A 25,925-nucleotide genomic window follows, 5' to 3' on the forward strand; every position below is an offset into this window, starting at 1 on the left:
TTGGGAAGCTGTTTTTATACCCAATCATGGCACCCACCGGTTCCCAATTAGCCTGCACACCTGTAGGATGTTTCAAATAAGTGTTTGATGAGCACTCCTCAACTTTATCAGTATTTTTAGCCACCTTTTATTTTTTATCAGTTTGAACATCAAATATGTTGTCTTTGTAGCATATTCAACTGAATATGGGTTGAAAATGATTTGCAAATCATTGTATTCCGTTTATATTTACATCTAACACAATTTCCCAACTCATAGAAAAAGGGTTTGTGATTGATATAATTTTTCGTCTTGTAGTTGTCTGACAGTTGGCATGAGAGCTCCAGGATATATTTTGTGGTGTGTAGTGAAGCCGGCTCATTGACTGTTGCTGTGTGAAGGGGAAACACCTTGACCCACCCTTCCTTCATGTTGTCACGGAAACCCAGAACCTCACTTTTTAATATACAAACCATGTTCAAGAACCAATTCCGGTCGTAAATCGAGGTTCCACTGTCGACGTGTTTGCCTAAACTGTTCATAAAAGTAAAGTGTAGAGGTCTTTTTCTTCGTTGCCATCACGGGATCTCGCTCGTTTGTCCGTGTTGATGGGCTCATATTGCCATCAGATTTTAAAGCTGAAATATTACCACACTCTGCTTTGTAGTCTTGTTTTTACCCGGCGGCCCTTCTTCCTGGCGAGTCGCGAGGAGAGAGGCTGTCTTTGTAAAGTTGGCGGTCCCGCTCTCCACCCGCCGAGACAAAGATTGTGAATGACTGAAAAGAGGGCTCACTGCGTTCAGTTTATTCTACTAGTGAATAAAGGCATCCTGGTGCCCAGAGTGAGACGTCTCTCTCCCTGTTTGATGAGAGAGACGAACAAACCCCTTCTTCTGTATATTGTACAGTATCAATCAATCAATCAATCAATGTTTATTTATATAGCCCCAAATCACAAATGTCTCAAAGGACTGCACAAATCATTACGACTACAACATCCTCAGAAGAACCCACAAAAGGGCAAGGAAAACTCACACCCAGTGGGCAGGGAGAATTCACATCCAGTGGGACGCCAGTGACAATGCTGACCATGAGAAACCTTGGAGAGGACCTCAGATATGGGCAACCCCCCCCCTCTAGGGGACCGAAAGCAATGGACGTCGAGCGGGTCTAACATGATACTGTGAAAGTTCAATCCATAGTGGCTCCAACACAGCCGCGAGAGTTCTGTTCAAAGCGGATCCAAGACAGCAACGAGAGTCCCGTCCACAGGAAACCATCCCAAGCGGAGGCGGATCAGCAGCGTAGAGATGTCCCCAACCGATACACAGGCGAGCGGTCCATCCTGGGTCCCGACGAGCGGTCCATCCTGGGTCTCGAGTCTGGACAGCCAGTACTTCATCCATGGTCATCGGACCGGACCCCCTCCACAAGGGAGGGGGGGACATAGGAGAAAAAAAAAAGAAGCGGCAGATCAACTGGTCTAAAAAGGAGGTCTATTTAAAGGCTACAGTATACAGATGAGTTTTAAGGTGAGACTTAAATGCTTCTACTGAGGTGGCATCTCGAACTGTTACCGGGAGGGCATTCCAGAGTACTGGAGCCCGAACGGAAAACGCTCTATAGCCCGCAGACTTTTTTTGGGCTCTAGGAATCACTAATAAGCCGGAGTCTTTTGAACGCAGATTTCTTGCCGGGACATATGGTACAATACAATCGGCAGTATTTGCTATATTGTACAGGATTGATTATTATTATTATTGGATAGTAGTCTATTTATTTTAATTCTTATTTTTTATCTTGATTACTTCCTGTGTAATTTACTTTCATCCCATATTAGTTTCCACTACCGCACCATATTTTGGAGTCCTTAGTCTCGTTATGTTGCAAATATAATGACAATAAAGTCCATTCTATTCTATTCACGGAAACCCAGAACCTCACTTGCTGTTGTCACTGAAACCAAGAACCTCAGAACCGGTCCTTTGCCTGCTTTTCCTCCCTACAATGAAGCCAACAACGGAAAGAAATTATAGATTTTTCTCACGTTTTGTTGCTGAAATACATGCCTGAGGGACCCTTATTACTTTTATACCATCATTAAATAGTCAATGTTGCGTAATATGGAGCCGGGCTATTTGCATTCTGCTGTTTCTTTTGTTCCATACACTTTAGTTGGCGTGCAGACGAAGGAGAGGTGCTCAGCTCAAGCCTGTCTGTTTATGTTCACTTAGTGGTAATAACGTGTCTCCAGGCTTCCGATAAGTGTGGTCGGATGTGGCGGTGCGCAACGTGTTCTCGTAAGCCCAACCCCTCTGAGAGGTGCATAAACTGTCTCGCTCTCACAAGTCCTTAAACTGACTGAATGGTTCTGTGCTGGCACATTTGTAAAGTGGACTGAAGCTCTTGCTTGCAACAGACACGGTCCTTTGAGGGACCTGGTGACTGTGAACCATCTGACCACACGATCTCTTGAGGGACCTGGTGACCGTGAACCATCTGACCACACGGTCTCTTGAGGGACCTGGTGACTTTGAATCATCTGACCACAAGGTCTCACCTGGTGACTGTAAACCATCTGACCACACGGTCCCACCTGGTGACTGTGAACCATCTGACCACACGGTCCCTTGAGGGACCTGGTGACTTTGAACCATCTGACCACAAGGTCTCACCTGGTGACCATGAACCATCTGACCACACGGTCTCTTGAGGGACCTGGTGACTTTGAATCATCTGACCACACGGTCTCTTGAGGGACCTGGTGACTTTGAATCATCTGACCACAAGGTCTCACCTGGTGCCTGTGAACCATCTGACCACACGGTCCCACCTGGTGACTGTGAACTATCTGACCACACGGTCCCACCTGGTGACTTTGAACCATCTCACCACAAGGTCTCACCTGGTGACTTTGAACCATCTGACCACACGGTCCCACCTGGTGAATGTGAACCATCTGACCACACGGTCCTTTGAGGGACCTGGTGACTGTGAACCATCTGACGACACAGTCCTTTGAGGGACCTGGTGACTGTGAACCATCTGACCACACGGTCTCTTGAGGGACCTGGTGACTGTGAACCATCTGACCACACGATCCTTTGAGGGACCTGGTGACTGTGAACCATCTGACCACACGGTCCTTTGAGGGACCTGGTGACTGTGAACCATCTGACCACACGGTCTCTTGAGGGACCTGGTGACTTTGAATCATCTGACCACAGGGTCTCACCTGGTGACTGTGAACCATCTGACCACACGGTCCCACCTGGTGACTGTGAACCATCTGACCACACGGTCCCTTGAGGGACCTGGTGACTTTGAACCATCTGACCACAAGGTCTCACCTGGTGACCGTGAACCATCTGACCACACAGTCTCTTGAGGGACCTGGTGACTTTGAATCATCTGACCACAAGGTCTCACTTGGTGACTGTGAACCATCTGACCACACGGTCCCACCTGGTGCCTGTGAACCATCTGACCACACGGTCCCACCTGGTGACTGTGAACCATCTGACCACACGGTCCCACCTGGTGACTTTGAACCATCTGACCACAAGGTCTCACCTGGTGACTTTGAACCATCTGACCACACGGTCCCACCTGGTGAATGTGAACCATCTGACCACACGGTCCTTTAAGGGACCTGGTGACTGTGAACCATCTGACGACACGGTCCTTTGAGGGACCTGGTGACTGGGAACCATCTGACCACACGGTCCTTTGAGGGACCTGGTGACTGGGAACTATCTGACCACACGGTCCTTTGAGGGACCTGGTGACTGTAAACCATCTGACCACACAGTCCCTTTGTGGACCTGGTGACTGTGAACCGTCTGACCACACGGTCCCTTGAGAGACCCGTTGACTGTAAACCATCTGACCACATGGTCCCTTGAGGGACCTGGTGGCTGTAAAGCCTCTGACCACACAGTGGGACCCGGTGACTGTGAAACGTCTGACCACACGGTCCCTTGAGGGACCTGGTGACTGTGACCCATCTGACCACACAGTACCACCTGGTGACTGTGACCCATCTGACCACACGGTCCCAACTGGTGACTGTGAACCATCTCACCACACGGTCCCTTGATGAACCTGGTGAATGTGAACCATCTGACCACACAGTGGGACCTGGTGACTGTAAAACATCTGACCACACGGTCCCTTGAGGGACCATCTGACCACATGGTCCCACCTGGTGACTGTAAACCATCCGACCACACGGTCCCACCTGGTGACTGTAAACCATCTGACCACACGGTCCCTTGAGGGACCCGATGACTGTAAACCATCTGACCACACGGTCCCACCTGGTGACTGTAAACCATCTGACCACACGGTCCCACCTGGTGACTGTAAACCATCTGACCACACGGTCCCTTGAGGGACCCGATGACTGTAAACCATCTGACCACAAGATCCCAACTGGTGACTGTGAACCATCTGACCACACGGTCCCTTGAGGAACCTGGTGAATGTGAACCATCTGACCACACAGTGGGACCTGGTGACTTTAAAACAACTGACCACGCGGTCCCTTGAGGGACCATCTGTCCACACGGTCCTACCTGGTGACTGTAAACCATCTGACCACACGGTCCCTTGAGGGACCATCTGACCACATGGTCCCACTTGGTGACTGTAAACCATCCGACCACACGGTCCCTTGAGGGACCCGATGACTGTAAACCATCTGACCACATGGGGAGAGGCCAAATGGCGAAAGCTTGCAAACACAGAGCAACAAGTTCCACTATGCTTCTTTGGTCAGACATGCCTGAAACACCTCCCTTGAGAGGCGTTCGGCTGACATCCTGACCAGATGCCCGGACCACATCTTCTGGCTTCTCTCCATGTGGAGGAGCAGCGGCTTTACTTTGAGCTCCTCCCGGATGGCAGAGCTTCTCACCCTATCTCTAAGGGAGAGATCCACCACCTGGGGGAGGAAACTCATTTGGGCCGCTATTAACCGTGATCTTGTCCTTTTGGTCGTAACCCAAAGCTCATGACCATAGGTGAGGATGAGAACGTAGATCGACCGGTAAATTGAGAGCTTTGCCTTCCGGCTCAGCTCCTTCTTCACCACAACGGATCGATAAAGCGTCCGCATTACTGAATACGCCGCACCGATCCGCCTGTCGATCTCACCATCAACTTTTCCCTCACTCGTGAACAAGTCTCCGAGGTACTTTAACTCCTCAACTTGGGGCAGGATCTCCTCCCCAACCCGGAGATGGCACTCCACCCTTTTCCGGGCGAGAACCATGGTATACCAGTCGCTTAATGTTTAATTATACTGTCCTTATCAAATAAACACATAAAGTTGGGCAAAAATGTATTTAGTCAGCCACAAATTGGTCACGTTCTCCCTCTTAAAATGATGACAGCGGTCTGTAATTTTCATCTTAGGTACACTTCAACTGTGAGAGACAGAATGTGAAAAAAATCCAAGAATTCACATTATAGGAATTTTAAAGAATTTATTTGTAAATTATTGTGGAAAATAAGTATTTGGTCAACCATTCAAAGCTCTCACTGATGGAAGGAGGTTTTGGCTCAAAATCTCACGATACATGGCCCCATTCATTCTTTCCTTAACACGGATCAATCGTCCTCTCCCCTTAGCAGAAAAACAGCTCCAAAGTATGATGTTTCCACCCCCATGCTTCACAGTAGGTATGGTGTTCTTGGGATGCAACTCAGTATTCTTCTTCCTCCAAACACGAGTTGAGTTTATACCAAAAAGTTCTGTTTTGGTTTCATCTGACCACATGACATTCTCCCATGTGCTCTCTGGCAAACTTCAGACAGGCCTGGACATGCACTGGCTTAAGCAGGGGGGCACATCTGGCACTGCAGGATTTGATTCCCTGTCGATGTAGTGTGTTACTGATGGTAACCTTTTTGTTACTTTGGTCCCAGCTCTCTGCAGGTCATACACCAGGTCCCCCCGTGTGGTTCTGGGATTTTTGCTCACCGTTCATGATAATTTCGACCCCACGGGATGAGATCTTGCGTGGAGCCCCAGATCGAGGGAGATTAACAGTGGCCTTGTATGTCTTCCATTTTCTGATAATTGCTCCCACAGTTGATTTTTTTTCACACCAAGCTGCTTGCCTATTGTAGATTCACTCTTCCCAGTCTGGTGCAGGTCTACAATTCTTTTCCTGGTGTCCTTCAACGGCTCTTTGGTCTTGGCCATAGTGGAGTTTGGAGTCTGACTGTTTGAGGCTGTGGACAGGTGTCTTTTATACAGATAACGAGTTCAAACAAGTGACATTAATACAGGTAACGAGTGGAGGACAGAATAGCTTCTTAAAGAAGAAGTTACAGGTCTGTGAGAGCCTGAGATCTTCCTTGTTTGAAATGACCAAATATTTATTTTCCACCATAATTTACTAATAAATTCTTTAAAATTCCTACAATATGATTTCCTGGATTTTTTTTTCACATTCTGTCTCTCACAGTTGAAGTGTACCTATGATGAACATTACAGACCTCTGTCATCATTTTAAGTGGGAGAACTTGCACAATCGCTGGCTGACTAAATACTTTTTTGCCCCACTGTACATAAATAAAATAAAAAATCTGTGTGTGTGTGTCAGGTGTTTTGGCGAAGACGCGTGTCTCTCCATCCCGGACGTCAAGGCGGTCGTCATGGTCCAGCCGCCCAGCGAACCGAGAATCACCATCACAGGATCCAATCGACTTGTCAGGCCTGCCGCTGACCTCAGGAGCCCGTTGGGCGTGGCGCCTTTCAAGGAGCTCCACCTCACCAGTACAGTAATGAAGGGCGACGGCTTCTCTGGATGTGAGACGGTGCACGTGTGGAAAGTGTCTGCCCCGCAACGCTCTTGATTTCCTCACCATTATTCTGTCGTGCAGCTCGCAGGCCAGGTGTGACGGAGGTGATGCACAACTTGGACTACTGCGATATCCTGGTGATCGGGGACGAACTGGACCCAGAAAGAGAGAGCCTGCTCATCCATCACAGCGCCTTGCTGGGAAAACACCTCGACGCCACCAACTCCACCTCTGGAATATCAATATATGGTACGCTTTGTTACCTGCATACACGCCGCACTTAAAGGGGAACTGCACTTTATTTTGGAAGTTTGCCTATCGTTCACAATTGTTATTAGAGACAAGAAGACAAAAGGTTTTTGTTGTTTTCATATCCTTACATATAAAAATGGCCTCGTTCTCGGTAGCTGGTGAAGTGTATTTTTGGTCTTGTCATCCTCGTCCGGACAGAAGAGACGTCTGAGACGCTTTACTGAACCAAAAGTTGCTTAATTTCAAGCGAGTGTCATTATACAGGACTGCAGTACATGGAGGAGGTCAAGTAAAAATAAAAAAAATTAGACACTCCTAACTTGGAGAAGCCAAACCATCACTTTTTATATTCCTCCTTCCTGTCTCTGTATGTGTGTGCGCTACGTCAGGAGAGCACATCCTGTCCATAAAAGGAGATGTTCGTGTGGAAGTGACTGGAAAATCCCCACTTGTGTGTGTGTGTTAGGTGTGGACTCCATGGCCCACTACGAGCAGGCACTGCGTCAGGTGCGCTACAGGAACTGGCGACCCGCCACCTTGACTGAAAGACGGTTCAGACTCACCTGCTCTGAACTCAACGGTCGTTACACCAGCAACGAGTTCATCCTGGAGGTTACACACGCACACATTTTTTTGTATTTCTTACCTTCTTGAGACCTCCGAAAAATGCCTCCCTCTTTAGGACCAGCCTTTCTAGATATGTAAATATTTGTATTTACAACATTAATAATATATACATACTATGCACATATAAAAAAAGCTTGTTGTGAAAAAAATAGTTGGAATTTCATAATAAGAAGGTCACACTTTCACAAGAAAAACTTAGAATTTTGGCAGTACTATAATAAAAGTTATTATTTTACTCAACACAAGTCAAAATTTTACAAGAAAAACTGAACATTTGTGCATTATTATGATAAAAGCTGGAATTGTACTCAATAACAGACTTAATTTTACAAGAAAAGCTTAAAGTGTTAGTAATTTTATTAAAAAACAGTCGTAATTTTACTAGACAAATGTCACAATTTAATAAGAGCACTTTAAAATGTTGGCGATATTACAATAATTGGAATTTCATTTGGCAAAATTATGACAAAAGTCATAATTTTTCTCAAAAAATGACAATTTTTTTTACATAAAAGTGTAATAATTTTATGACACTATATTGCAATATTGGAGAAACAGAAAAAATATGAGATCGTTCCCAATTTTATAAGAAAAAAGTCGACACATTGTGAGAAATAGACTGCTGTTATTTAATTTTTTGTTTGTAACTGGTTTTTAATCTTCATTATTTACTTCAAGTTATTACAGTATGTCTCAATAGACATATTTATTTATTTTTTAAATTAATTTTGGCCTAAGTGGGCGTATTTCAAGTTCTTACACACACATCTTATTTCATACGTTGACCAGAGGGGGAGCACTTTTAAAAGCGACACACAATTTGAAAAATCCCTCCTTTTTGGGACCGCCCTCATTTTGATAGATGTCACCAGCAGGGCTGCAAATGAGACATATTTATTACATATTTATACATATTTATTAGTTTTTGTGATTATTTTTTGTCAAAAGGGGACGTATTACAAGTTCTTACACACACATGTTATTTCATATGTTGACCAGAGGGGAGCACTTTTAAAACTTCCAAAAAATGCTTCCCTCTTTAGGACCAGCCTTTTTAGGTTTATAAAGATGTCTATTTACAACACTAATAATATATCAAATACTTTGCAAATATTAAAAAGCTTATGAAAATGAGTTGGAATTTCACAAGAAAAACTTTGAATTTCACAAGAAAAACTTTGAATTTTGGCAGTATTATAATAATAGTCATTATTTTAGTCAACGCAAGTCAAAATTTTACAAGAAAAACTGAACATTTGTGCAATATTAAGATACAAGTTGGAATTGTACTCAATAACACTCCTAATTTTACAAAAAAAGCTTAAAATGTTGGCAAACTTTATGACAAGAGTCTTAACATTACTCGACAAAATTCCCAATTTTATAAGAACACTTTAAAATGTTGGCAATATTATAATTATAATAATTGGAATTTCGCCTGGCAAAATTATGACCAAAGTAATACTTTTACTAAAAAAATTACGCTATTTTACATAAAAAAGTAATATTTTTTACGAGAAAACCTTGCAGTATTACAGAAACAGGAAGAATATGAGAAACCGTTCTGAATTCTATAAGAAAAATGTTGACACATTGTGGGGAAAAAGACTGCTCTTATTTAATTTATTTTTTTGTTGAATTTTTCATTTGTAATTGTTTTTTAATCTTCATTATTTACTTCAAGTTATTACAGTTTGTCTCTATATACATATTTTTTCATTTTTTTAATTAATTTTTGCCAAAAGGGGGCATATTTCAAGTTCTTACACACACATCTTATTTCATACGTTGACCAGAGGGGGAGCACTTTTAAAAGCGACACACAATTTGAAAAATCCCTCCTTTTTGGGACCGCCCTCATTTTGATAGATGTCACCAGCAGGGCATTCTCTAATAGCTACAATGTTATTGGCAGAGGTGGGTAGTAACGCGCTACATTTACTCCGTTACATCTACTTGAGTAACTTTTGGGATAAATTGTACTTCTATGAGTAGTTTTTATGCAACATACTTTTACTTTTACTTGAGTATATATATAGAGAAGAAACGCTACTTTTACTCCGTTCCATTTATCTACATTCAGCTCGCTACTCGCTACTTTTTTTAATCGATCTGTTAATGTTTGTTTTGGTTTATGACAGAGCTTCAAAGTAGAATCGTATGCATGCCTGCGTTTCACCAATCACATGCAGTCACTGGTGACGTTGGACCAATCAAACAGAGCCAGGCGGTCACATGACCCGACTTAAACAAGTTGAAAAACTTATCGGAGTGTTACCATTTAGTGGTCAATTGTACGGAATATGTACTGTACTGTGCAATCTACTAATAAAAGTTTCAATCAATCAATCAAAAGTGTAAAGGAAAAAATACACTTTTTATTTCAACCGTACTTCCCATCAAAAGCCTAAAGACTGATCGCACAGTTCCTGTCTTCACAATAAAAGTGGCGCTCCATCGCGCCTGCGCTAACAAAATAAGAGTCCCCGAAAGCCAGCGCAAACAAGCTAGCAAGCTACGGAGTTTTCCGCCAATGTATTCCTTGTAAAGTGTATAAAAACGAATATGGAAGCTGGACAAATAAGATGCCAAAAACCAACGACTTTCATGTGGTATTAGACAGAAAAGAGGAACTTTTTTTCTCCTCCATTTGAAAACGTGGACGTCTGATTCCAATCAATGCAAGTCATCAGAATCAGGTAATACACCAACTTATATTCTTGTCTTCATGAAAGATAGGAATCTATGTGTTAAACATGCATGTATATTCATTAAAACACCTTTAACATGTCAACAAAAATGGCAAAATAAATAAATATAAATTATATACTGTATATATAAATGTATGTATGTATATAAATATATATATATACACATATATATATATGATATGTGTGTGTATGTATGATATGTGTGTATGTATATGTATATATGAGGTAGATCACCTCGACTTGGTCATTTATTAAGTAATTGATAAACATTGAAAAACTTATTGGGGTGTTACCATTTAGTGGTCAATTGTACGGAATATGTACTGTACTGTGCAATCTACTAATACAAGTTTCAATCACTCAAGCAATCAAATCAATGAATGCCTACTGAGGCTATGGTGCTGTTAAGCTATTGTGGCTCAATGTGCCATTTTTTAATTTTATTTTAATGTACTATTATTTAATATATATTATTGTTTTGGTTGCTTAAGAGATATTCCTGGCTCTGAATTTGCTCATTGCTATTTTTATGTTTTTGTGCATTATTTGTTGCCGTAATCAGGTTACTCATCAGTTACTCAGTACTTGAGTAGTTTTTTCACAACGTACTTTTTACTTTTACTCAAGTAAATATTTGGGTGACTACTCTTTACTTTTACTTGAGTAATACATCTCTAAAGTAACAGTACTCTTACTTGAGTACAATTTCTGGCTACTCTACCCACCTCTGGTTATTGGGACCATGATTTATGTCATCACTTGTTCACACCTCCTCATACGGAAGACACTTTTCCTTCTTGATGTCTCAAGAAGGGTAGAAATACCAGAACACACACAAACACAAAGTTGCAAAGAAGTGTTGTTGTGCTTCTACTTCAGGTCAGTGTTCTTCACCACTTGAAGCCCGTGGAACATGTCAATCACATGGCTGCTCAGCCACAGTACATGAGACCCGTCCATCACCCACTCATGATACACGCTCCTAATGCACACATGTCTGGTAAGACACACACACACACACACACACTCACATACATACTGGTTATCATTTGGACTGGGGACCAAGTTGTTGTTCATGACTTGTGGGGACCACCCTTTCTACAGGTTGTGGAGGCATACAAAAATGAGGTCAAATGGCCACTGCCCAGTTAGCTCATACACGTCTTTAAATCCTTTCAGCAAAAATATGGCAATATCGCGAAATGATCAAGTATGACACATAGAATGGACCTGCTATCTCCGTTTAAATAAGAACATCTCATTTCAGTTGGCCTTTAATAATAATGATAATAATAATAAAGAATTACATTTGTAACACACTTTACATTTGTTAAAATCTCAAAGTGCTACAAAGTATAACATTTAAAGAAATTTAAATAATTGAAAGTTAGAATATATCATTTAAAAAAGATAATAGAAATGAAGACATGACACACACTAAATAAACATTAGATAAAAAAGAATCAATCAATCAATTAATCAATGTTTAATCAATGTCTCCCGGCTGGCCTGGGAACGCCTCGGGATCCCCCGGGAAGAGCTAGACGAAGTGGCTGGAGATAGGGAAGTCTGGGCTTCCCTGCTTAGGCTGCTGCCCCCGCGACCCGACCTCGGATAAGCGGAAGATGATGGATGGATGGATGGATGGATGGATATTTATATAGCCCTAAATCACAAATGTCTCAAAGGACTGCACAAATCATTACGACTACAACATCCTCGGAAGAACCCACAAAAGGGCAAGGAAAACTCACACCCAGTGGGCAGGGAGAATTCACATCCAGTGGGACGCCAGTGACAATGCTGACTATGAGAAACCTTGGAGAGGACCTCAGACGTGGGCAACCCCCCCCCCCCTCTAGGGGACCGAAAGCAATGGATGTCGAGCGGGTCTAACATGATACTGTGAAAGTTCAATCCATAGTGGCTCCAACACAGTGGATCCAAGACAGCAGCGAGAGTCCCGTCCACAGGAAACCATCCCAAGCGGAGGCGGATCAGCAGCGTAGAGATGTCCCCAACCGATACACAGGCGAGCGGTCCATCCTGGGTCCCGACGAGCGGTCCATCCTGGGTCTCGACTCTGGACAGCCAGTACTTCATCCATGGTCATCGGACCGGACCCCCTCCACAAGGGAGGGGGGGACATAGGAGCAAAAGAAAAGAAGCGGCAGATCAACTGGTCTAAAAAGGAGGTCTATTTAAAGGCTAGAGTATACAAATGAGTTTTAAGGTGAGACTTAAATGCTTCTACTGAGGTGGCATCTCGAACTGTTACCGGGAGGGCATTCCAGAGTACTGGAGCCCGAACGGAAAACGCTCTATAGCCCGCAGACTTTTTTTGGGCTCTAGGAATCACTAATAAGCCGGAGTCTTTTGAACGCAGATTTCTTGCCGGGACATAAGGTACAATACAATCGGCAAGATAGGCTGGAGCTAGACCGTGTAGTATTTTATACGTAAGTAGTAAAACCTTAAAGTCACATCTTAAGTGCACAGGAAGCCAGTGCAGGAGTAATGTGATCAAACTTTCTTGTTCTTGTCAAAAGTCTAGCAGCCGCATTTTGTACCAACTGTAAAGAAACATAAATAGAGATGGAAAAAAAAAGCATGAAAGCACTGGAATAATTGGTATCAAAGTATGGAAATCCATGTTGGTATCGGTACCAAAATGTCGGTATCAGTGCAACTCTACACGTGACGGATTTTCAAGTTGGTCATTAAGGTGGCACTAGGAGAGAAAAGTTTGAGAAGCACTCTTATACCGATCGTACAACTTTGAGGATATCTTGTTTTAATGTCTGCTTGCATGTTTCCCAGAGCATTTAAATCCCAAACCCTCGCCCGCACCTCAACTTGTTCTCCGCGTCCCAGGACCCGCCCCTCCAGCAGCCACGGTGGTTATCGTGGTGTGTATCGCCGCCCTGGTGGTGATGGTGGTGATCGGCGTGTACAGAATCCACGCCACTCACCAGGAGGGCTCCAGAGAGGAAGAGGAGGACGCTAAAGAGCCCAAGATGGAGTGGGACAAGTCTGCACTCACCATCACTGTAAACCCCATGGAGGTAATGACGCCTGCTCCTGATACCACACTTTTATGCTCTGGTGTCCATTCTCTAACCTCAATGTTGACACTTTAGTTCAGGAGTGTTCAAGATTTGTTTTTGTGTTTTTACCGGGGGTCGCATACTGAAAAGTCATAGTATGCAGGGAACATTTTGATATTTTTTTAATTTAAAAAAATGCTAAGTATCATTGATGACTAAGTATATTATTATCAATTATTACATAGAACGTTTTAGTTTTTCTCATTACATACCAATTGTTTTGCTCTTTTTGTCTTACATTTTTACTGTTTTTTCATATGTAAGAACAGAATAAAATAATAACAAATGATTGCATAACTGCATAAACTAGTGTAAAAAATGATGACTCTCCAAAAATATTAATTTTCAGTTCCATATTTAACTGTTTATTATTGCAGTTGTAACTTTTCAAATTGATTACTTTATAAGTTAGTATTATTTTAGTTTGTATGTAATTAACCAACTGAACTTTGTTAATATTTTAAGTATCTTTTATTTCAATTTTTTGAGCTTCTATTTTAGACCAGGGGTGTCTAAACTTTTTTATTTTTAAAAAATGCTAAAAACAGTTATATATCCAAAAACAAAACATTGTGTTATAGGTGACTAATTATATTATTATTATTTTAAACATATCAGTTTTTCTCATTACATTCCGATTTTTTATTTTTCATTCTATATTATTGTTTTTTCCCATGTAAAAATTTGATAAAATAATATTAATGTGTAATTGCGTAACTGCATAACCTAGTGTGTCCAAAAATATGCCTTTACAAAAATATCAATGTTTAGTTACATATTTAACTGTGTTTATTTTTAATGTTATAATTTTTCAAATTGATTACTTCATAAGTTAGTATTATTTTACTTTTTAATGAACGAACTAAACTGTGTTTGTATTTTAAGTATATTGTATTTCTATTTTTTTCAAGCTTGTAATATTTCAGACCAGGGCTGTGTAAACTTTATATAACAAAACATACTAAAAACAGTTATATATTTATGGACAAAACATTGTGTTATTGGTGACTAAATATGTTATTATTAGTTTAAAAATGTCCTTTTGTCTCATTAAATTCCGATTTTTCTCTTTTTTCTTACATTTTTACTGTAGTTCTTTCCCATGTAAGAATAGAATTAAATGATGATAATAATAATATATGATTGTGTAACTGCATGTCCAGTTACACATGTTACTGTGTTTATTATTATTGTTATACATTTTCAAAATGATTATTTGATTTTACATGATTTTAGTTTGTTATTAACTAACTGCTAAAAAAAGTTGTATATTTAAAGACAAAACATTGTGTTATTGGTGACTAAGTATATTATTATTAGTTTAAATATTTCAGTTTTCTCGTTGCATTCCAATTTTTTCTTACACTTTCACTGTTTTTCTTTCCCATGTAAGGATAGAATAAAATAATATGATTGCGTAACTGCATAACCTATTGTGTCAAAAATTATGCAAATATATCAGTGTTGAGTTACATATTTAACTGTGTTTGTCATTATTGTTATAATTTTTCGAATTGATTACTTCATAATTTAGTTTTATTTTTAATTAACTACCTCAACTTTGTTTATACTTTAAGTCAATTTTATTTGTATTTTTAGAGCTTCTAAAATTTTAGATCAAGGGTGTCCAAACTTCTTTATTAAAAAAAAAATGCTAAAAACAGTTATATATTTAAAGACAAAACACGGTGTTATAGGTGACTGTATTTTATTTTATTATTAGTTTAAACATTTCAGTTTCTCAATTACATTCCGATATTTTCTCTTTTTTCTTACATTTTACTGTTGTTTTTCCCCATGTAAGAACAGAATAATATAATAATGTATGATTGTGTAACTGCATAACCTAGTGTGTGTCAAAAAATATGCCTGAACAAAAATATTAATGTTCAGTTTTACATTTTACTGTTTATTATTATTGTTATATTTTGTTCAAATTGATTACTTCATAAGTTATTATTATTTTAGTTTTTAATTAAATAAAAAACTTAACTAAACATTGTTTATATTTTAAGAATATTTTATTTCTATTTTAGAGCTTGTAATATTTTATATATATAAAATATATATATATATATATATATATATATATATATATATATATATATAAAATCTGTAGGGACCTCTGGGCTAAAATATTACAAGCTATATATATATATATATATATATATATATATATATAAAGACAAAACATTGTGTTATAGGTGACTAAGAATATTATTATTAGTTTAAATATTTCAGTTTTTCTCATTACATTCTGATTTTTTCATACATTTTCACTGTTGTTGTTTCCCATGTAAGAATAAAATAAAATAATAATATTAATATATGATTGCATAACTACCTAGTGTGTCAAAAATTATGCCAGTACAACAATATTAATGTTCAGTTACACATTTTACTGTGTTTATTATCATTGTTATATTTTTTTTTCAAAATGATTACTTCATAAGTTAGTATTATTTTAGTTTTTAATTAAATAACAAACTTAACTAAACATTGTTTATATTTTAAGAATATTTTATTTCTATTTTAGAGCTTGTAATATTTTAGCCCAGAGGTCTCTACAGATTTTATATATATGTATATATATATATATAATCTGTAGAGACCCCTGGGCTAAAATATTACAAGCTATGTATATATATATATATATATATATATATATAAAGACAAAACATTGTGTTATAGGTGACTAAGAATATTATTATTAGTTTAAATATTTCAGTTTTTCTCATTACATTCTGATTTTTTCATACATTTTCACTGTTGTTGTTTCCCATGGAAGAATAAAATAAAATAATAATATTAATATATGATTGCATAACTACCTAGTGTGTCAAAAATTATGCCAGTACAACAATATTAATGTTCAGTTACACATTTTACTGTGTTTATTATCATTGTTATATTTTTTTTCAAAATGATTACTTCATAAGTTAGTATTATTTTAGTTTTTAATTAAATAACAAACTTAACTAAACATTGTTTATATTTTAAGAATATTTTATTTCTATTTTAGAGCTTGTAATATTTTAGCCCAGAGGTCTCTACAGATTTTATATATATATATATATATATATATATATATATATATATATATATATATATATATATATATATATATATAGATTTTATATATATATATATATATATATTTTTTTTATATATATATATATATATATACATATATATATATATATACATATATATATATATACATATAATCTGTAGAGACCCCTGGGCTAAAATATTACAAGCTATATATATATATATATATATATATATATATATATATATATATATATATATATATATATATATATATAAAGACAAAACATTGTGTTATAGGTGACTAAGAATATTATTATTAGTTTAAATATTTCAGTTTTTCTCATTACATACTGATTTTTTCATACATTTTCACTGTTGTTGTTTCCCATGTAAGAATAAAATAAATAATAATATTAATATATGATTGCATAACTACCTAGTGTGTCAAAAATTATGCCAGTACAACAATATTAATGTTCAGTTACACATTTTACTGTGTTTATTATCATTGTTATATTTTTTTTCAAAATGATTACTTCATAAGTTAGTATTATTTTAGTTTTTAATTAAATAACTAACTAACTAAACTTTCTTTATTTTTCAAGAAAATTTTATTTCCATTTTAGAGCTTGTAATATTTTAGACCAGGGGTGTCCAAACTTCTTTATTATAAATGTTTTTTTCTAAAAACAGTTATATATTTAAAGACAATGTGTTATAAGTATATTATTAGTAGATTAAAAACGTTTTTTTTTCCTCTTTGCATTACGATTGTTTCTCTTTTTTCTTACATTTGCACTATTGTTTTTTGTGTTGTTCATTGAAAACACACAACTTTTGCAATTTTAGCTGACCTATTAGGTATAATTGCACAAAGTATCGGGTCGGTATCGCCAATACCGGCCTGAATTGTACTCGGTATCGCACATCACGAACACCTGCAGAAAACTCTCACTTGCGTGAACAACACTGAAACGTGTTTTGTTGGTTTATTTCCCCTCCCAGAACGTGAAAGGAGCTCAGGCTCCTCGTGAAGAGGCGAGCGGAGGGCAGTGCGGGGAGGAGGAAGACGATGGAGAAGATGTGGGAGGAACGGCGAGCGCAGAGTCGGATAATAGTGAGGAGGAGGAGGAGGAAGGGCGGATGGAAATGGCGAAGGAGCAGAAGTGGGACAGTTCCTTCATGACATACTGACCACACACACACACTGATAAGAAAATATACCTGCACAATAATCATTCCTAGTCTCTCTTCACACACATTTCCAATCAGACATCTCCCCCTGCTGGACACAGATGAAACCGCAGCCTGACTGCTCCACCCCATGTTCCTCATTCATGACCCAGCATGGTGTCAAAGGTCGTAGTGCTCCTTCTTTTCCTTTGATATTTGCAAGGAAAATGTTCATGTCAGATTATTTATTCTTCAAGATGGTGAAAGACCGTATGGAGTATCAGACTGTCTGATTGTGGCGGTCCACTCCCTGTATGATCAGTGTCAGAGCTTGGTCCGATTGCCGGCGGTAAGTCGGACACGTTTCCAGTGAGGGTTGGACTCCGCCAAGGCTGGCCTTTGTCCCCCATTCGGTTCAGAACTTTTATGGACAGAATTTCTAGGCACAGTCATAGAGTGTTGAGGGGATCCGGTTTGGTGGCTGCAGGATTAGGTCTCTGCTTTTTGCAGATGATGTGGTCCTGATGGCTTCATCTGGCCAGGATCTTCAGCTCTCACTGGATCGGTTTGCAGCCGAGTGTGAAGGGACTGGGATGAGAATCAGCACCTCCAAGTCCGAGTTCATGGTCCTCGCCCGATAAGGGTGGAGTTCCTATTCCGGGTTGTAGGAGGAGACCCTGCCCCAAAGTGGAGGAGTTCAAGTACCTGAGAGTCTTGTTCACGAGTGGATGGTGAAATCGACAGATGGATCGGTGCGGCGTCTTCAGTAATGCGGATGCTGTATCGATTCATTGTGGTGAAGAAGGAGCTGAGCCGGAAGGCAAAGCTCTCAATTTACCGGTCGATCTACGTTCCCATCCTCACCTATGGTCATGATCTTTGGGTTGTGACCAAAAGGACAAGATCATTACCATGAATTGATTTACATGGACCCCGACTTAAATAAGTAGAAAAATGTATTCAGGTGTTACCATTTTGTGGTCAATTGTACGGAATATGTACTGTACTGTGCAATCTACTAATAAAAGTTTCAATCATTCAATCAATCACGGGTACAAGCGGCCGAAATGAGTTTCCTCCGCCGGGCGGCGGGTCTCTCCCTTAGAGATAGGGTAAGAACTCTGCCATCCGGGAGGAACTCAAAGTAAAGCCGCTGCTCCTCCACATGGAAAGTAGCCAGATGATTTGGTTCAGGCATCTGCTCAGGATGCCATCCGAACGCCTCCCTAGGGACTGGCAGGAGGCCAGGGGGAAGACCCAGGACACGTTGGAAAGACTATGTCTCCCGGCTGGCCTGGGAATGCCCCGAGATCCTCTGGGAGGAGCTGGACCAAGTGGCTGGGGAGAGGGAAGTCTGGGCTTCTCTGCTTAGGCTGCTGCCCCCGCCGCGACCCCACCTTGGATAAGTGTAAGAAAATGGATGGATGGATGGTGAAAGACAATATCACATGTATCAGTTCATGCACTTATTCGGAAATATTATTTCAGATTGTTGTATTCCACATGACCTCCGAGGAAGTTAGCAGGCAACTTTGGCTTTTAGAGTAGTTTGTAACGCGGTGGATGAGTTGGTGTGTCCTCTTTTCCATTTTAGCAGAGACCTTTGTGCACTTACTGTATCTCCAAAACGCCCACCCACCAAAACAACAACAACCTTTTGCGTGACCACTGGCAAACACAAACATATTTTTCTTACGGTGAATCAAAAGGACAGAACAGGACTATTTGTGCAGGGTTATTATCCTTTAAGTGGAAATAATTATCATCATTCCATTAAATACAAATCAAATGTTAAATAATAATAATGTAACCTATTTTCTTCTCCGCTTTGTTTTCTTTAACAAGGAAAGTGTGAATTATTAATACACTGAATTCCTTATTTATGATTTCAAAAAAGACATCACCTTACCTTAAAGGCCTACTGAAATGAGATTTTCTTATTTAAACGGGGATAGCAGGTCCATACTTGATCATTTCGCGATATTGCCATATTTTTGCTGAAAGGATTTAGTAGAGAACATCCACGATAAAGTTCGCAACTTTGGGTCGCTGATAAAAAAGCCTTGCCTTTACCGGAAGTAGCAGACGATGTGCACGTGATGTCACGGGTTGTACGGCTCTTCACATTGTTTACAATCATGGCCACCAGCAGCGAGAGCAATTCGGACCGAGAAAGCGACGATTTCCCCATTAATTTGAGTGAGGATGAAAGATTTGTGGATGAGGAAAGTGAGAGTGAAGGACTAGAGAAAAAAAAGACTAGAGGGCAGTGGGAGCGATTCAGATGTTATGAGACACATTTACTAGGATAATTCAAATCCAGGCTCGGGATCTTTCTGTGTGGAGTTTGTATGTTCTCCCCGTGAATGCGTGGGTTCCCTCCGGGTACTCCGGCTTCCTCCCACCTCCAAAGACATGCACCTGGGGATAGGTTGATTGGCAACACTAAATTGGCCCTAGTGTGTGAATGTGAGTGTGAATGTTGTCTGTCTATCTGTGTTGGCCCTGCGATGAGGTGGCGACTTGTCCAGGGTGTACCCCGCCTTCCGCCCGATTGTAGCTGAGATAGGCGCCAGCGCCCCCCGTGACCCCGAAAGGGAATAAGCGGTAGAAAATGGATGGATGGATGGAATTCTGGAAAATCCCTTACCTGCTTATTGTGTTACTAGAGTTTTAGTGAGATTATATGGTCGTACTTGAAAGTCGGACGGGTGTGGTGACCGCCAGTGTCTCCGAGGGAAGCCACGTTTCTCGACGAGGCGAAGGCAGCCAGTGGGGCCGGGCTGAGATTTATTTATTTTTTCCCTCCTCCACGGTGGAAGCATCCGACGGTCGGGGGCTGCCGGTGGGAGGAGGCAAGAGAAGAGAATCTGCAGCTGCCTCTTTGACAGGTGCAGGAAGATCGACGCAGGCTCTCCGCTCATGTCTACTGTAAGAGCCGACTTATTGCCACCATTTTCTCACCGAAACCTGCTGGTTAACATGTGGTAGGGAACCATGTTCGCTTGACCGCTCTGTTCCATAGTAAAGCTTCACCTTCGGGAATGTGAACAAGGAAACACCGGCTGTGTTTGTGTTGCTAAAACCGGCTGCAATACATCGCTTCCCACCTACATCTTTCTTCTTTGATGTCTCCATTATTAATTGAACAAATTGCAAAAGATTCAGCTAGAGGTGTCCAGAATACTGTGGAATTATGCGAGGAAAACAGACGACTTATAGCTGTGAACGGCGCTGGACCAAAATGTCCTCTACAATGCGTGACGTCATTCTACCGCGACGTTTTAGCATGATATTTCCGCGCGAAATTAAAATTTGCAATTTAGTAAACTAAACGGACCGTATTGGCATGTGTTGCAATGTTAATATTTCATCATTGATATATAAACTATCAGACTGCGTGGTCGCTAGTAGTGGCTTTCAGTAGGCCTTTAATGGTCCAATCACCGAGTAGTTCTCTTCCGCCATTGTTGACCTGTCTGTGACATCATCACTGTGCGACATTCGTCATGTTTTGTGCTTCTGACAGAGCAAAATAACTTTTACATTCAAACAAACAAAAAAAACTACCTTGTAAAGAAGGAGTTCAAGAGAGTTGTTTTATATATATGTTTCCTTTTTTTGCTTATTTGTTAACAAACGGTCTCCCTCTGTAGTGGTCCTAACCCACTGCTTTATGTATATTGACCAATAAAGACTGTAGACTATACTTGTTTGTCTCACCTTTTTTTTGTCACGTTTTTTTAGATTTTTTTTTTTTGCTCCGTTATGTAAATTTACATTTATTTACAGATGCAAGACTGTCGACGAGAGAATGTTGTACCGAAAGTGCGGCTGAAAGTAGTAAGCCACGCCCCCACCTCAAGCATTGGCTGCTGTGACACGAGAAATTGGGCCGCCATCTTGAAGTGGTGATGAGGAGCCGGCGAGCAGCCTAAACTGACAGTTGACAGGTAGAAAACAAAGTTTTTTCTGCTAAAATGAGCGGACTGTTGAAAATATGAATCGGGGGATTACTTTTCACAAGTATTGGTCGCAGTTTGTGAAAAGAATATTACCACTGAGTTGAGGAGTAAATATTTTCAATAGTACTGAAATTGTAGCCGCCAGCAAACAAAAGTATGACCATAAAAGAATTGCTTGTCAATTATAATTATTTTCATTTAAAAATATCATACTTGACTAACATAAAGTTTAAATAACTGATGAAGATAAAGATTGTAAAAGCCAACAGGGGTAAAAGTTCGTACCACAGTCCAGATTATGTAGGGGTGGGTTGGGGTAATATATGTTAGTTAACCAGACCAGTGTTTTTTAAATAGTGTCCCGTGGGAGTTGATCTGATTTCACCTATTTGGTTTAAAAATATTTTTCGCAAACCAGTAATTATAGTCCGCAAATGATGTGTTGTTGTTGAGTGTCGGCGCTATCTAGAGCTCGGCTGAGATACCCGATAATACTCTTTGTTAGAGCTTGGCAGAGTAACCCGATAATACTCTTTGTTAGAAAAATTGTATGTAAATTATCAAAAAACTTTCCACTCTGAGTTTCCAGTGAACAGATGAGAGCTGTCTTTGTTGCACCAAGCAAAGTCTTGGAAGATTCCGCTGTGTATGTTGGAATGACATGGGAGGGGATATTGTCCTCAAAGACCTGCCGAAGCTGAATCCAGGACGAGCCCAAGCCCGAGGCATCTTCTTCTTTTGTCTTCAATGTGACCGAAAACAAAAACTGTTTGCATACTCCCCATTCCTGTTGTGACATGTGTTGTTGCGTAAACATTGAATATCTAAATAAAAGAGGAGACGTAAACCTTTTTTGTCAGAGCGTGGTGAAGGACTGTACAGAGAGTACAGTGGCAAAGTCTCTACTCAGACCTGAGTCCGAATTTGATTCTGTCTCTGTTTGATTCTTTGCCTTTTGTCTTGTTTAATAGATGTCATCAGTGTTTGAACCTGACACTCTTCCATATCAGTAGGTGGCAGCCGGTAGCTAATTGCTTTGTAGATGTCGGAAACAGCGGGAGGCAGGGTGCAGGTAAAATTTTGTCTAATGTTTAAACTACAAACAAACAAAAGGTGAGTGCCCCTAAGAAAAGGCTTTTAAGCTTAGGGAAGGCTTTGCAGAACAAAAATAAAACCAAACTGGCTACAAAGTAAAAAAAAAACAGAATGCTGGACGACAGCAAAGACTTACTGTGGAACAAAGATGGCATCCACAAAATACATCCAAACATGACATGACATTTAATAATGTCCGTACAAAGAAGGATAAAAACAACAAAAATATTCTTGATTGCTAAAACAAAGTAGATGCGGGAAATATCGCTTAAAGGAAAACATGAAACTGCTTCAGAAAAATACCAAAAAAAAAGACTAAAAGTCACCAAAATAGGAGCGCAAGACAAGAAGTAAAACACTACACACAGAAAAACAGCAAAAAAGTCCAAATAAGTCAGGGTCTTGCGTAACAGGTGGTGAAAGTACACTTACTTTGAGACAAGAGCTATAGTGATGCATGCTTGCTTATGCTTTAAAGTCATATCCAATGACTTTTTACTGTAAACTGATTTCGTTCTTTAATTATGTCTGCTGGTGGTGTGCCTCTGCATTTTTTCAATGAAAAAAATGTGCCTTGGCTCAAAAAAGGTTGAAAAACACTGAACTAGACAATCAGATGGACAGTGGCTATAAAGTATTATCCAAGTCTAAATCTAGTCTACCTTTCCATCCCAAATTTGTGTCGACCACCTTTGTGTCATTTGTGTTTTTTTGTGTCATCATGCCTTCAGTGTGCATAGTGTATATAGTTCTCTGCAAACCTATGAAATGTCTATTTTGTCTTCATTATTTTGTCAGAATGCACCAGAATGCTTCATTTGTATGTGAAAGTCACAAAGTTACATTCTGGGGGAGAATGACCCCCCTACAGGGGTTTGCTTTACAAACTTTCAGCCCCACCTAACACAAAATTCACCAGCCGCCCCTGATTATGATGCATTCTCATTTTAGGCAAAGTGTAAGACAATACTTTCTTAACAGTATAATTGTAACCAGGATTAAGTCTTCAGGTAACAATATTCAAATACTAACATTGTTGGGTAAAACAGAATTTGGTTTTATTCTGAATCCAGTGAAACAGATTGCTGTTTTTTAGCTGATATAAAGACTTTCAGGTGTTTATATATGTTTATGACAGACGCTTTTTGGCAGACGCTTTTATCCAAAGCGACATACATAAAAATATATACAAAATAATCACTGTAAATATTATCATTTAAGGGAAGAATGTAATAGAAAACATCAATACAAAGTGTCAAGACAGAATAAAATATCTGCTGCTGCAGCAACAGAGATAATCAGTCCCTAAGGCAGGGGTGCCCATTACGTCGATATATATATATATATATATATATATATATATATATATATATATATATATATATATATATATATATATATATATATATATATATATATATATATATATATATATATATATATATATATATATATATATATATGGGCTTCACGGTGGCAGAGGGGTTAGTGCGTCTGCCTCACAATACGAAGGTCCTGCAGTCCTGGGTTCAAATCCAGGCTCGGGATCTTTCTGTGTGGAGTTTGCATGTTCTCCCCGTGAATGCGTGGGTTCCCTCCGGGTACTCCGGCTTCCTCCCACTTCCAAAGACATGCACCTGGGGATAGGTTGATTGGCAACACTAAATTGGCCCTAGTGTGTGAATGTGAGTGTGAATGTTGTCTGTCTATCTGTGTTGGCCCTGCGATGAGGTGGCGACTTGTCCAGGGTGTACCCCGCCTTCCGCCCGATTGTAGCTGAGATAGGCGCCAGCGCCCCCCGCGACCCCGAAAGGGAATAAGCGGTAGAAAATGGATGGATGGATATATATATATATATATATATATATATATATATATAGTATTCTATTTTAGTTACTTTGAATTTACAACCCATGGCGCTGTTTTGTACTGTTTTTGTACTTATTTTGATTATTGTTTCCCGTCTGTTTGTTTGTAAATGTTGAAATTTATAGATAAAAGTTAAAAAAAATAAAAATCAGTTCATTTACTGAAAACGAGGATGCTGTGTTCCAAATTTAAGTTATTTACTGAAATTGAGTGAGCATATGGCTGTGTACTTTGTTTATTATATATATATATATGTATGTATTATATTTTAGTTACTTTGAATTTACAACCCATGGCGCTGTTTTGTACTGTTTTTGTATATATATATATATATATATATATATATATATATATGTATATATATATATATATATATATATATATATATATATATATATATATATATATATATATATATATATACATATATATTTGTATTCTATTTTAGTTACTTTGAATTTACAATTAACCCCCTGGTGTTGTTTTGTACTGTTTTTGTACTTATTTTGATTATTGTTTCTCGTCTGTTTGTTTGTAAATGTTGAAATTTATAAATAAAAGTTAAAAAAACAAAACCAAAAAAAAAAACATTTTTTTTTTACTGAAAACAACGATGCTGTGTTCCAGATTTAAGTTATTTACTGAAATTGATTGAGCCTATGGCTTTGCACTGTTTATTATATATATATATATATATATATATATATATATATATATATATATATATATATATATATATATATATATATATATATATATATATATATATATGTATTCTATTTTAGTTACTTTGAATTTACAATTAACCCCCTGGTGCTGTTTTGTACTGTTTTTGTACTTATTTTGATTATTGTTTCTTGTGTGTTTGTAAATGTTGAAATGTATAAAAAAAGGTTAAAAAACAACAACAAAAAACATCAATTAATTTACAAAATACTTTTCTCACACTAAACACACCAATAAGCTTGTTAATAAATTTACATTACATCTCTTCTGTTATAGTACATTAAAACAAAGCACATTAATGGACATATAAAATGTTAACAAGCCAAGATAGTAGCCAAAGGCTCATTTTTTTGGTTGTTGCTGTTTTTATCTGACACAAGTAGAAAGCCGGTCCGTGTAAATAATGCAGACATTAAATGGTGGAAAAAAACGTTGGCTTAATTGACATGAAAGTCAATTATTATCCTTTATGTGGAAATCTTTATCATTTTGGCATTTAATAGAAATCAAATGTTTAATAATAATAATGTTACCTTTTTTTTTTGGAATCTTTA

General features: G+C 38.9%; 1 protein-coding gene across 1 annotated transcript in view; it reads left to right on the top strand.

The window, feature by feature from the left end:
* clstn2a (calsyntenin 2a) overlaps positions 1-21,425 on the top strand; it is a 376,557-nt gene extending 355,132 nt beyond the window's left edge. The window contains exons 13-18 of the mRNA XM_061919775.1: positions 6,594-6,799; positions 6,874-7,041; positions 7,511-7,656; positions 11,262-11,382; positions 13,257-13,447; positions 17,549-21,425. Coding sequence (XP_061775759.1) covers positions 6,594-6,799; positions 6,874-7,041; positions 7,511-7,656; positions 11,262-11,382; positions 13,257-13,447; positions 17,549-17,737 — 1,021 coding nt within the window. The 3' untranslated portion in view covers positions 17,738-21,425. The remainder of the gene's footprint in view (positions 1-6,593; positions 6,800-6,873; positions 7,042-7,510; positions 7,657-11,261; positions 11,383-13,256; positions 13,448-17,548) is intronic.
* Positions 21,426-25,925: the final 4,500 nt, after the last annotated feature.

This window comes from Nerophis ophidion, linkage group LG14, assembly GCF_033978795.1.
Source record: "Nerophis ophidion isolate RoL-2023_Sa linkage group LG14, RoL_Noph_v1.0, whole genome shotgun sequence".
Lineage (NCBI taxonomy): Eukaryota > Metazoa > Chordata > Actinopteri > Syngnathiformes > Syngnathidae > Nerophis > Nerophis ophidion.